Source organism: Mauremys reevesii, linkage group 10, assembly GCF_016161935.1.
Source record: "Mauremys reevesii isolate NIE-2019 linkage group 10, ASM1616193v1, whole genome shotgun sequence".
NCBI classification, from domain to species: Eukaryota; Metazoa; Chordata; order Testudines; family Geoemydidae; genus Mauremys; species Mauremys reevesii.
Genome location: NC_052632.1, coordinates 47,938,148 through 47,950,597, shown reverse-complemented (window position 1 = coordinate 47,950,597; position 12,450 = coordinate 47,938,148). Strand labels below are relative to the sequence as shown.

The following is a 12,450-nucleotide window of genomic DNA, read 5'->3' as shown; positions in this document are numbered from 1 at the left end:
AAGAGGATGGAGCTTGGCTGTTCTCAGTGGTGGCAGATGACAGAACAAGAATCAATGGTCTCAAGTTGCAGTGGGGGAGGGCTAGGTTGGATATTAGGAAACACTATCCCAGTAAGAGGGTGGTGAAGCACTGGAATGGGTTACCCAGGGAGGTGGAGGAATCTCCATCCTTAGAGGTTTTTAAGGCCCGGATTGACAAAGCCTTGGCTGGGATGATTTAGTTGGTACTGGTCCTGCTTTGAGCAGGGGATTGGACTAGATGACCTCCTGAGGTCTCTTCCAACCCTAATATTCTATGATTGTATTGAATAATCCTGCCAGAAGCACAGGAGTTAAACAGCCTCCTCTATCTGCACTTACTCATCAAATACAAAACCTACTGCATTTCAACATCAACTGTACAAATCACAATTTTCAATGCCTCCTAAACAGCATTGCAAGTTTCATTATCACATTATCTATCTGACACTGCACCACTTTTAGTTTGTCCTGTGTGTGTGTGTGCGCGTGTGTGTGTGTATGTGTGTGTATATATATATATATATATATATATATATATATATATATATATATTTTTTTTAAAATACCAGGAACATTAAACATTTCTGTGTATAAAAGCTAACGATACCACAAATGCAGATAAACATTTAGCCAAGCAGCAAACACTAAGGATACATCTACATTGCAGCTGGGAGGTGTAATTCTTCACTCAGATAGACATACATACACCCGCTCATTCAGAGCTAGCATGCTAAAAATAGCAGTGTGGCTGTGGTGGCATGGGCAGTAGCTCAGGCTAGCCACCTGAGTACAAACCCATCAGAGGCTCTAGGTACTTATTCAGGTGATTTGCATGAGCTGCCATGGCCTCTGCTATTTTTAGCACGTTACCTCAGTCAGAGCTAGTGCAGGTATGTCTATGCAAACTGAAAATTACACTTCTCAGCTGCAGTATAGACATACATGAAGTGTCTTACCCATCTAGGTCATGGTTCAAATCCAGCTCAGTAGCAATCAAGAGGTCTGATCTGATGGCTGTTCGATGGCCTATGCAAAATGAGTTGCTGTTCTTGATGGAAAAGAGCCCATATCTCTTGCACAAAACTAAACAAAATGTGTACCATCATTGGGGATCTGAGCCAAGAGATCAAGGAATGAACAAGCCATGAAGACAGATCTGCCCTCTGATCCAGAGAGGTGGTTCCTTTATGTTGAAGTTGAGACACAATGAGGGAGCCAGCACTGCTGCAGCTGCTTACTCAGTAGTCAGGATGCAAATAGGAGACTTCTCTGGGTGTGTCAAAAGTGGCACTTTTCACAAGTACTAAACTCACCATTTTTAAAAAAAACAGCGAGGTGTTGTGGTCTAGTGGACCGAGCACAGAGCAGTAAGCCAGGAACTCCCGCATTTTTATCCTGGCTTTGCCAATGACTTTTTGTGCAGCCTTGGGAAAGTCAATCACTTTCTGTGCTTCACTTCCACCATCTGTAAAATGGGGCTAACACTTACTTGCATACCTCAGGCATTTATATACCACCAAGATCAGGGCAATATAAAATCCTAGGTAGATTCATAATACCTGTGAGGGTTAATTAATGTTTGCATAGTGCTTTGAAAACAAAGCATGACCCTAAATACTAAGTAGCAGTGTAAAGGGAGACAGAAAACAGAGGCCTCAGCAGTAATTATTTTTCTCCTTTACTGGTGCCCCCAGAATGAGAGGGGGAAGGGAAGGATTTAAAACAAAGCAGAAAGACACCTTAACACCTGTCTCCACAATCTAACTCATTACAATTAAGCCCTAGGCTCAAAAACAAGATTATGGTTTATGTGAAAAATTGAGAGTTTTTAGATTTTGCTGCCACAGCCTTTAACTTAATGTATCAGATTTTCCCATTTGAAACATCTGAATTTGGGGGGTGGAGGATTGCAAAGTTTTTAGCACACTAGTCATTCTTACATCTTGCAAAAGAATCCTGGCAAAAAGTTGAAACCTGAATGGCTCCTGCCACACTGGGCTGCATCTGAAAAATTTGCAACAGTGACACTGGAAGAGATTTTGTTGCCTTCAGGAGGAGGGGAAGGGGGAAGCACAGTGGGTTATTTATTTATTTATTATTATTATTGCTTTTTTAATTGTTTGATGCTCTCACTCTCATTTCAGGATGCTACACACCAAAAGCATAAATGTCAGATGATGCCAATGTGATTTCTCTATTTGCATACCAGCTGACACAAATCCCTCAGTTTTACAGTGACCTGTGCCAGGCTGAACAAAATGCTACAGTTTAAAGCTTCCACCATCCTCAAATTTGCCCTGTTGCTGTATTTATCTGGATGACTAACTAAAACCTAAGGGACTGAAAATCTGCCTTCTCCGCATTCACGAATAGAATCATAGAATATCAGGATTGGAAGGGACCTCAGGAGGTCATCTAGTCCAACCCCCTGCTCAAAGCAGGATCAATTCCCAACTAAATCATCCAAGACAAGGCTTTGTCAAGCCTGACCTTAAAAACCTCTAAGGAAGGAGATTCCACCACTTCCCTAGGGAACCCATTCCAGTGCTTTGCCACCCTCTTAGTGAAAAAGTTTTTCCTAATATCCAACCTAAACCTCCCGCACTGCAACTTAAGACCATTACTCCTTGTTCTGACATCAGGTACCACTGAGAACAGTCTAGATCCATCCTTTTGGAACCCCCTTTCAGGTAGTTGAAAGCAGCTATCAAATCCCCCCTCATTCTTCTCTTCTGCAGACTAAACAATCCCAGTTCCCTCAGCCTCTCCTCATAAGTCTTGTGCTCCAGCCCCCTAATCATTTTTGTTGCTCTCCACTGGACTCTTTCCAATTTTTCAACATCCTTCTTGTAGTGTGGGGCCCAGAACTGGACACAGTACTCCAGATGAGGCCTCACCAATGTCGAATAGAGGGGAATGATCACATCCCTCGATCTGCTGGAAATGCCCCTACTTATACAGCCGCAAATACCGTTAGCCTTCTTGGCAACAAGGGCACATTGTTGACTCATATCCAGCTTTTTGTCCACTGTAACCCCTAGGTCCTTTTCTGCAGAACTGCTTCCTAGCCATTTGATCCCTAGTCTGTAACAGTGAATGGGATTCTTTCATCCTAAGTGCAGGACTCTGCACTTGTCCTTGTTGAACCTCATCAGGGTTCTTTTGGCCTAATCCTCTAATTTGTCTAGGTCCCTCTGTATCCTATCCCTACCCTCCAGCATATCTACCACTCCTCCCAGTTTAGTGTCATCTGCAAACTTGCTGGGAGTGCAGTCCACGCCATCCTCCAGATCATTAATGAAGATATTGAACAAAGCCGGCCCCAGGACCGACCCTTGGGGCACTCTGCTTGATACCGGCTGCCAACTAGACATGGCGCCGTTGATCACTACCCGTTGAGCCCGACGATCTAGCCAGCTTTCTATCCACCTTATAGTCCATTCGTCCAGCCCATACTTCTTTAACTTGCTGGCAAGAATACTGTGGGAGACCGTATCAAAAGCTTTGCTAAAGTCAAGGAATAACACATCCACTGCTTTCCCCTCATCCACAGACCCAGTTATCTCCTGTAATAAGCTGGGCACTCCCAGAAACCTCTCATATTTCAGAGCTGATGTCAATAATTGCATGCTTGTTTGTAATACTTACTGGAAGGACTGCTGAAGACAGAAGCCTGTATTTCAAAAGTGGCTTGGCACAACTGAGGAACCACAACATACATTTCTGAAGGGCTAAATAGAAATCTGGACCTATATTATTCCACCAGATTCTGAGCCTCACTCTCGGTTCACTGCATATCGCCGCCTTGTGACCAACATTTCTAACCTATTACTTATAGCTACATGGTGTAGTTTGAAAATCAAAACATTAAATTTAAACAGATGTAAATGCATGCATTTCATTCAAGTTTTTCCCTGAAATGAAAACATTTTGATAAGATCTGGATGTTATGCTTTTCCTTTGTTAGGCTCTTCAGGATGCCCTCCCATTCTCTTCTTACACTCTAGACTCTGCTTGGGGAAGTGGATGGGTCCCCACATACTTTGCATTCTCAGAATAGTTATGCTATGTGTATGGCACAAGTCACTAATATCGCTGTAAGGTCTGAGCATGCAATCTTTACAACACTCCTCACCACTCTAAACTTGGGCAGCAAGAATGTAGAGGTCCAATTGTTCTGTGAAAATAAAATGTGATGTCTCTAGACACTAGTCAGACATAATTCTGTTACTATTTCAAATTTACATATGCAATAACAGGGATAAATGTGGTTATCAACAAAATGTCCCACTAAAAGGCAGAGAAAGCAAGCCCCAACAAGATTTATCTACACACAGTTTTTGCCCCGATTTAAGTAAAATCAGTTAAAAAAATAAATTTAGTTAAATCAGAGCAACTCACTAGTTTGTGCAGAGTTCCTCCAGCATCAAGGAATGGCTTGTGTTGGTAAATTAGATTCCTATCCTAAAGCCACAAACCAGACTTTCCAAAATGAAGTTTTCTTACTTTTCAGGCTCTTTTCCAGAGTAGGAGGGAACGGCTCCACCATCCCCTCGTCCAGCCTTGAAATCAAAGAGTGTGATTGTGTCCATTTCAATATCATAGAAACAGATCTTAGAGTCAAGACTCTCATCAGCCTATGGAAGGGGAAAAGAGAAAGTTAGAGCCGGCAGTAGAAGAGGCCGGCAGTAGAGGAGACCAGCAAGGTAAAATTCAGCTGGTCTATAACAGCAGCCCACAGGCCAGCCAGCAGCACAGGAGCCAAACACACACCTGAAAACAAAGGAGTCTGAATGGGGGATTTAGCAAGGTGTGTGTGTTTTTGGTTGGTTTTTGGGGCTCTTTCTTCCTTCTTCACAGTAGCTTAGCAGGGAAGGCTATGGCAGCTATAGAGGCAGCAGTGGTAGTGACCCAAGGAATGGAAAAGACAGTGAAGATGACTGGATATGGAAGTTGTGAGGATGTACATTATTCTGGAGAGGGTACTGGAAAGGTGCTTTGTGTGTATGAAGTGCTACCTGACAGAGCTGATGGAAGAGAAGATCTGAGATTTGGAATTGTAGCTAGAAACCATGGTTGAATTTCAAAAGAGATTTGAGCAGGTGATGGAGAGAAAGAGAGAGGAGGCTGAAAGGAAATGTCATGAATTGCAGATGCATGCTAGAGCAGGGAACTGTGAGAGTAGACTGCTGGATGAAGAAAGTGGACAATGGAAGCATGTGACTACGAGAATAAGGCAGAGGAAAAGACCAGCTAGTGAAGGAGAAATAGAGCTGAGGAACAGGTTTGCTGAGTTGGAAAATGAAGGGGAGAGGCAGGCAGTAACAGAAAATGGGAGAGCAAGAAAGAAGAGAAGAGTGGCTAGTACTACAAGAAGAGGGGAAGAGACCATGGAGCTAACCAGAGTTCAGAGACCCAGGAGGATAGAGGACAACTCGCAGAAGATTGCAAGTGGGAACAGACAAGAAGTCTTGCAGCCAAAAAGAACAAAAGAGGGAAGGCCGGACAATCATGCCAACAAGAAGAGGCAAGTCTACATCACTGGGGACTCGCTTTAAAGAACAACAGACAGGCCTATAACCAGAGCTGATCTAGAGACCAGGGGAGGGAGGGATAGCTCAGTGGTTTGAGCATTAGCCTGCTAAACCCAGGGTTGTGAGTTCAATCCTTGAGGGCGACACTTAGGGATCTGGGGCAAAAATCAGTACTTGGTCCTACTAGTAAAGGCGGGGGGCTAGACTTGATGACCCTTCAGGGTCCCTTCCAGTTGTAGGAGATAGGTATATCTACATTATTTAAAAAAAATAAAAATAAAGGGTGTGCTGTCTGCCAGGAGCTAAGATATGGGATGTGGCCCTAAGGCAGAAGGGGGGATCCTAATGGGAGCAGGAAAGAATCCATTGACTGTCTTTCATGTGGGAACAAATGATACTGCTAGATTCTTGCTCAGACACATCAAGGAAAACTACACCAGGCTGGGGAAGGTGCTGAAAAAAAATGGATGCTCAGGTGATCTTCAGAGGGATTCTACTTGTCCCTAGTGGAGGACAGTGAAGACAAGACAAGATTATGATGATCAACAGATGGCTCAAGTAATGGTGCTATAAAGAGGGCTTTGGGACATTCCACTATTGGGAGGCATTAACAGACAGAGGACTGTTCTCATGGGACAGAGTCCACCTAAGCAGGAAGGGAAATATCCTTCTAGGATGGATGTTTGCACAACTGGTTAAAAGAGCTTGAAAGTTGGAATTCGGCTGAGACAGTTGGGAGATGCTCATGTAATATCCACACCTGATTCTAATATTGACAGGAAGGAAAATCAAGTAAAAGGGAATACAACAATGGAGAAAGGAACAACAGAGGGTAGGAGAATAGATGACAGAAGGAAAGATAGTGCCAATAACAGTCAAATAGGCAATATTGACAGTAAAATGACTGTACCTAATTGGGTGAGGAATCTGGGTGAAGCCAAGCAGAAACAAGAAAGATGTCTGTAAACCAATGCAAGGGACCTGGGTAACAAAATGGAGGAAGTAGAACTACTGGTGCAGTAAGTGAAATCAGATATTATAGGGATAATGGAAACATGGTAGAAAGTAGTTATGACTGGAGTACATATATTGAAGGATATGCACTGTTAAGAAAAGACAGAAATAAAGGTAGAGGTGGTGAATTAGCATTGTATATTAATTATGATGAAGACTGTAAAGAAATTGGAAGTAATGGAATGGATAAAGTGAAATCTGTTTAGGTCAAAATCACTATGGGAAAAATGGTAACAGACTGGAATAGTGCTTGGGGCTGCTACAAACCCCCAGGATCCAATCTGGATATGAAAAGAGGCTTCTCATATTTTTAATGAAATAAAAGCTACTGGGAATTATGCAATTATGGAAGACTTTAATTTCTCAGATATAGATTGGAGGACAAGTGCTACTAATAAACATAAGACCCAGATATTCCTGGATGTGATACCAAACATTTCTTCACCAAATAGTCACTGAACCAACAAAAGGTGATGCCATTTTAGATTCAGCATTAGTAAGCAGTTAGTCTCTAAGGTGCCACAAGTACTCCTGTTCTTTTTGCGGATACAGACTAACACGGCTGCTACTCTGAAACATGTTCTTTGAGAAGGTAACAGCTTTTTTAGACAAAGGGAAATGCAGTGGATCTAATTTACCTTGATTTCAGTAAGGCATTTGATACGGTTCCTCATGGGGAATTAGCAGCTATATTGGAAAAGATGGGGATCAGTATGAAAATTTAAAGGTGAATAAGGAACTGATTAAAGGGGAGACTACAACAGGTCATACTGAAAGGTGAATTGTCAGGCTGGAGAGAAGTTACTAGTGGAGTTCCTCATGGATCGGGTTTGGGACCAATCTTATTTAATCTTTTTATTACTGATCTTGGCACAAAAAGTGGGAATGTGCTAATAAAGTTTGCAAATGACACAAAGCTGGGAGGTATTGCCAAGACAGAGAAGGACCGGGATATCATACAGGAAGATCTGGATGACCTTGTAAACTGGAGTAATAGTAACAGGATGAAATTTAATAGTGAAAAGTGCAAGGTCATGCATTTAGGGATTAATAACAAGAACTATTGTTATAACCTGGGGACTCATCAGTTGGAAGTAACAGAGGAGGAGAAGGACCTCGGAGTATTGGTTGATCACAGGATGACTATGAGCCGCCAATGTGATATGGCTGTGAAAAAAGCTAATGCCATCTTGGGATGCATCAGGCGAGGTATTTCCAGTAGAGATAAGGAGGTGATAGTACCGTTATACAAGTCACTGGTGAGACCTCATCTGGAATACTGTGTGCAGTTGTGGTCTCCCATGTTTAAGAAGGATGAATTCAAACTGGAACAGGTTCAGAGAAGGGCTACTAGGATGATCTGAGGATTGGAAAACCTGTCATATGAAAACCAACAAAGAGTCCTGTGGCACCTTATAGATTAACAGATGTATTGAAGGATAAGCTTTCGTGGGTGAATACCCACTTCATCAGACGCATGTAATGGAAATTTGAAAGGAGACTCAAAGAGCTTGGCTTGTTTAGCCTAACCAAAAGAAGGCTAAGAGGAGAGATGATTGCTCTCTCTAAATATATCAGAGGAATAGAAACCAGGGAGGGAGAGGAATTATTTAAGCTCAGTACCAATGTGGACACAAGCACAAATGGATATAAACTGGCAATCAGGAAGTTTAGACTTGAAATTAGATGAAGGTTTCTAACCATTAGAGGAGTGAAGTTCTGGAACAGCCTTCCAAGGAGAGTAGAGGGGGCAAAAAACATATCTGGCTTCAAGACTAAGCTTGATAAGTTTATGGAGGGGATGGTATGATGGGATAGCCTAATTTTGGCAATTAATTCGTGTTTGACTACTAGCGGTAAATATGCCGAATGGCCTGTGATGGGATGTTAGATGGGGTGGGATCTGAGTTACTACAGAGAATTCTTTCCTGGGTGTCTGGCTGGTGAGTCTTGCCCATATGCTCAGGGTTTAGCTGATCACCATATTTGGGGTCGGGAAGGAATTTTCCTCCAGGGCAGATTGGCAGAAGCCCTGGGGGGGTTTCGCCTTCCTCTGCACCGTGGGGCACGGGTCACTTGCTGGAAGATTCTCTGCATCTTGAAGTCTTTAAACCATGATTTGAGGACTTCAATGGCTCAGACACAGGTTTGATACAGGAGTGGGTGGGTGAGATTTTGTGGCCTGCATTGTCCAGGAGGTCAGACTAGATGATCATAGTGGTCCCTTCTGACCTTAAAGTCTATGATTCTATGATTCTAGGAGCTTGAGGGAAGTGGCAGGGTGGTTAACAGGAACAAGGATATGGAAGCAGAAATTACCACAAGGCGGAAGCCAAACTCAAACAGCTTAACGGGACCAAATCGGGGAACCTGGGTAATCTCCATCCAAAAACATTAAAGGAACTGGCACAAGAAATTGCAAACCCCAAAGCCAGGATTTTTTATGAAACTGTAAACTCAGGGGTTGTACCCTATGACTGGAGAAATGCAAATATAGTACCTATACTTAAGAAAGGGGGGGGGAATCATGTGGGAAACTACAGGCCTTAACTGTATACAAGGTCTTAGAACAAATTTTGAAAGAGAGAGTAATTAAAGACCTAGAGGCAAACAGTAACTGGGATAAAATACAACACAGTTTTATAAAAGGTAGTTTGTACCAGACCAACTTGATCTCTTTCTCTGTCTAGGAAATAAGTTATCTTCTCAAAGAAAATGTAGTAGATCTTATCTACCTGGATTTCAAGTAAAGCATTTGATATAGTTCCACATGGGAAATTATTAGTTAATTTGGAGAAGATGGGGATTAATACCAGAATCCAAAGGTGGGTAAGGAACTGGTTAAAGGGAAGACTACAACGGGTCATGCTGAAAGGTGAACTGCCAGGCTGGAGAGAGGTTACTAGAGGAGCGCCTCAAGGATCAGTATTGGTAACATCTTATTTAACATTTTCATTAATGGACTTGGCAAAAAAACCAAGAGTGTGCTAATAAAATTTGCAAATGATACAAAGTTGTGAGGTACTGCCTATATGCAGGAGGACCAGAATATCATTCAAGAAGATTTGGATGACCTTGAAAACTAGAGTAATAGAAATGAGATGAAATTTAATAGTGCAGAGTGCAAGGTCATGCATGTAGGGACCAACAACAAGAATTACTGCTATAAAATGGGGAGGTATCAGTTGGAAGTGACAGAGGAGGAGAAAGACCTTGTGTATTGGTCGATCACAGGATGACTATGAGCCACCGATGTGATGCAGCCTTGATAAAGGGTAGTGCTGTGCTAGGATGCATAAGGCAAGATATTTCCAGTAGAGACAGGGAAGGTTTGTTACCATTATACAAGGCACTGATGAGACTTGATCTGGAATACTGTGTGCAATTCTGGTCTCCATGTTTAAGAAAGATGAATTCTAACCAGAACAGGTGCAGACAAAGCTACTAGGAATGGGTGGGAGGGGAGGGATACTAAACCCAGGGTTGTGAGTTCAATCCTTGAGGGGGCCACTTAGGGATCTGGGGCAAAAATCAGTACTTGGTCCTGCTAGTGAAGGCAGGGGACTGGACTCAATGACCTTTTTTGGGGGGGATAGCTCAGTGGTTTGAGCATTGGTCTGCTAAACTCAGGGTTGTGAGTTCAATACTTGAGGGGCCCATTTAGGGATCTGGGGCAAAAATCTGTCTGGGGATTGGTCCTGCTTTGAGCAGGGGGTTGGACTAGATGACCTCTTGAGGTCCCTTCCAACCCTGATATTCTATGATTCTATGATCAGAGCAATGGAGAACCTACCTTACAAAAGGACACTTAGGCTAAACAAACCAAGCTCCTTAACAAAACAAAGGATGAAGAGAGAGAAGATTGCACTCTATAAATATATCAAAGGGATAAATATCAGCGGGGGGGGGGGGGAGAGAGAGATTTAAGTTAAGAGCCAATGTTGGCACAAGAACAAATGGACATAAACTGGCCATCAATAAGTTTAGGCTTGAAATTAGATAAAGGTTTCTCACCATCGGAGGAATTAAGTTCTGGAAAAGCCTTCCAAGGGGAGTAGTGCAGGCAGAAAACCTCACCCATTTTAAGGATGAGCTTGATACATTTATGAAAGGGATATGATGAGATTTCCTATAATGGCATATGGCCAATCCACAACTTCTATTAGCAAATATCTCCAATGGCCAGAGATCGGACACTAGAGCCCTTGGACCTACAAAAACTTTTAGTGCTTCTATCAATGCTTACCCCAGAAATTCTGATTCCTGAAAACAGAGCATAGCCAATGTGGGTTTATATTAGAGAAGTCAACAGGGGAGGGATAGCTCAGTGGTTTGAGCATTGGCCTACTAAACCCAGGGTTGTGAGCTTAATCCTTGAGAGGACCACGTAGGGATATGGGGCAAAAATCAGTACTTGGTCCTGCTAGTGAAGGCAGGGGGCTGGACTTTATGACCTTTCAGGGTCCCTTCCAGCTCTATGAGATATGTATATCTCCATATGAATATCTCTGCATTATAACTAGTCTGGCATTTGGTGTCACATTCAGACCACAGTGTGGTATGTGGGGAGTCCTGTCTCACCTTGTTGACGAGGATGCTGACTTTGTTGCCATTAGCATTGCACTTAACCGATGCAATGCCCCCCAGGCCAGGAAAGAGCTCAGTCAAGTTCTTACTACTGCAGTGCACTTTCGCCTCTCTGTGGGAACAGACAATAGTGATTCATGTGGTGCCAAGTGTCAGTGCTTGAAAAACAGTTTAAAATATTTTTCAAACTTCAGAAAAGACCTTTAATAATCAAATCAATTAGGGCACAAGACCCAAATATTGGAGGTCTTCTCACCTTTTATTCCAGACTCTAGCTTCCTCTTTAGAGGCTTAAACGCAGCAGGAGTAAACTTAAAATGTTCTGCAGTGTTCCAACACCTGCAACAAGAAAATCCTGCCATCCTGTTTCGGGAGAAGTAGGATTTGTCTACACAGGGAAATTGACTGGCATAGCTGAAGTGGAATAACTATCGCGTCCCCATGAGAAAGTTATACTGGCATAACTATAGTGGAATAGTTATTCCACTTTAGCTATGCTAGTCAGATTCTCCACATAGAAAAGTTCTAAGGGCTCGTCTACACTGCCTTGCAGTTTGGACTCCAGGCATATGAACAGCAGTGTGCATCAAAGTGATGCTGTGCTATAAGAGCCCTGTGTGGATAATGCAGGCATGAACTAAAAGGATTCTAGTTCATATTAATGTACTCCTCTCAAAACAGGACTACATTCACATCCCCATAGCCTGAACTGCCGGGTAGTGCAGACATAGCCTAAGCGACTGAATTGTTCACACTTTTGTCCTCCTTCCTCCCTATATCCAATCAATGCTTCCTACTGTAGAAGCCACAGTAACAGCATTCATTCTGTGCCTGAGAGGACACCTCCTATCAGTCACTGGGATACAGCTAGCAAGAGTGACAGTATTTATTTTTAGATTTATAAAATGAAAACAAGGCATGGCCTCTGAATTCGTATGTAAAAATAATATTCTGGGGTTCTATTTATTGTCTCGTGTTAATTCCAGATCAAATATGCTCACTGTACAAGTAAATGAGTTTTTTTACAGCCCTAAAAATTCAGCCTGACATCTGAGAGTTAAGCTAGGTTCTTTCAATCTACAACATCAACACCAATAATAAAAGCCCTGCAAGTCATAGTGATACCCTGCACAAACCCAAGGTTTTCAGATTAGGCCCTCTGTGATACCTGTGCAATGCCAGTGCTGCTAATGGGTTTTCACAGGTCTGACTGACTGGAGTTTTGCAAATTGTTCTGCTGATGATACATAAGAAAGAACAGAATTCAGCTTACCCTCTTGGTTCTGCTGGGTTC

The 12,450-nt window shown here is 42.6% G+C and overlaps 1 protein-coding gene across 7 annotated transcripts in view; it reads right to left on the bottom strand.

Annotated features, from left to right (window-relative positions):
• Nucleotides 1-12,450, bottom strand: part of IFT140 (intraflagellar transport 140) — a 261,963-nt gene that overhangs the window by 100,022 nt on the left and 149,491 nt on the right. For all 7 annotated transcript variants that reach the window (XM_039490901.1, XM_039490902.1, XM_039490900.1 and 4 more), the window contains 2 exons: nt 11,151-11,268; nt 4,528-4,658 (listed from right to left, as the gene is read on the bottom strand). In XM_039490901.1, the coding sequence (XP_039346835.1) occupies nt 4,528-4,658; nt 11,151-11,268 (249 nt within the window). The remainder of the gene's footprint in view (nt 1-4,527; nt 4,659-11,150; nt 11,269-12,450) is intronic.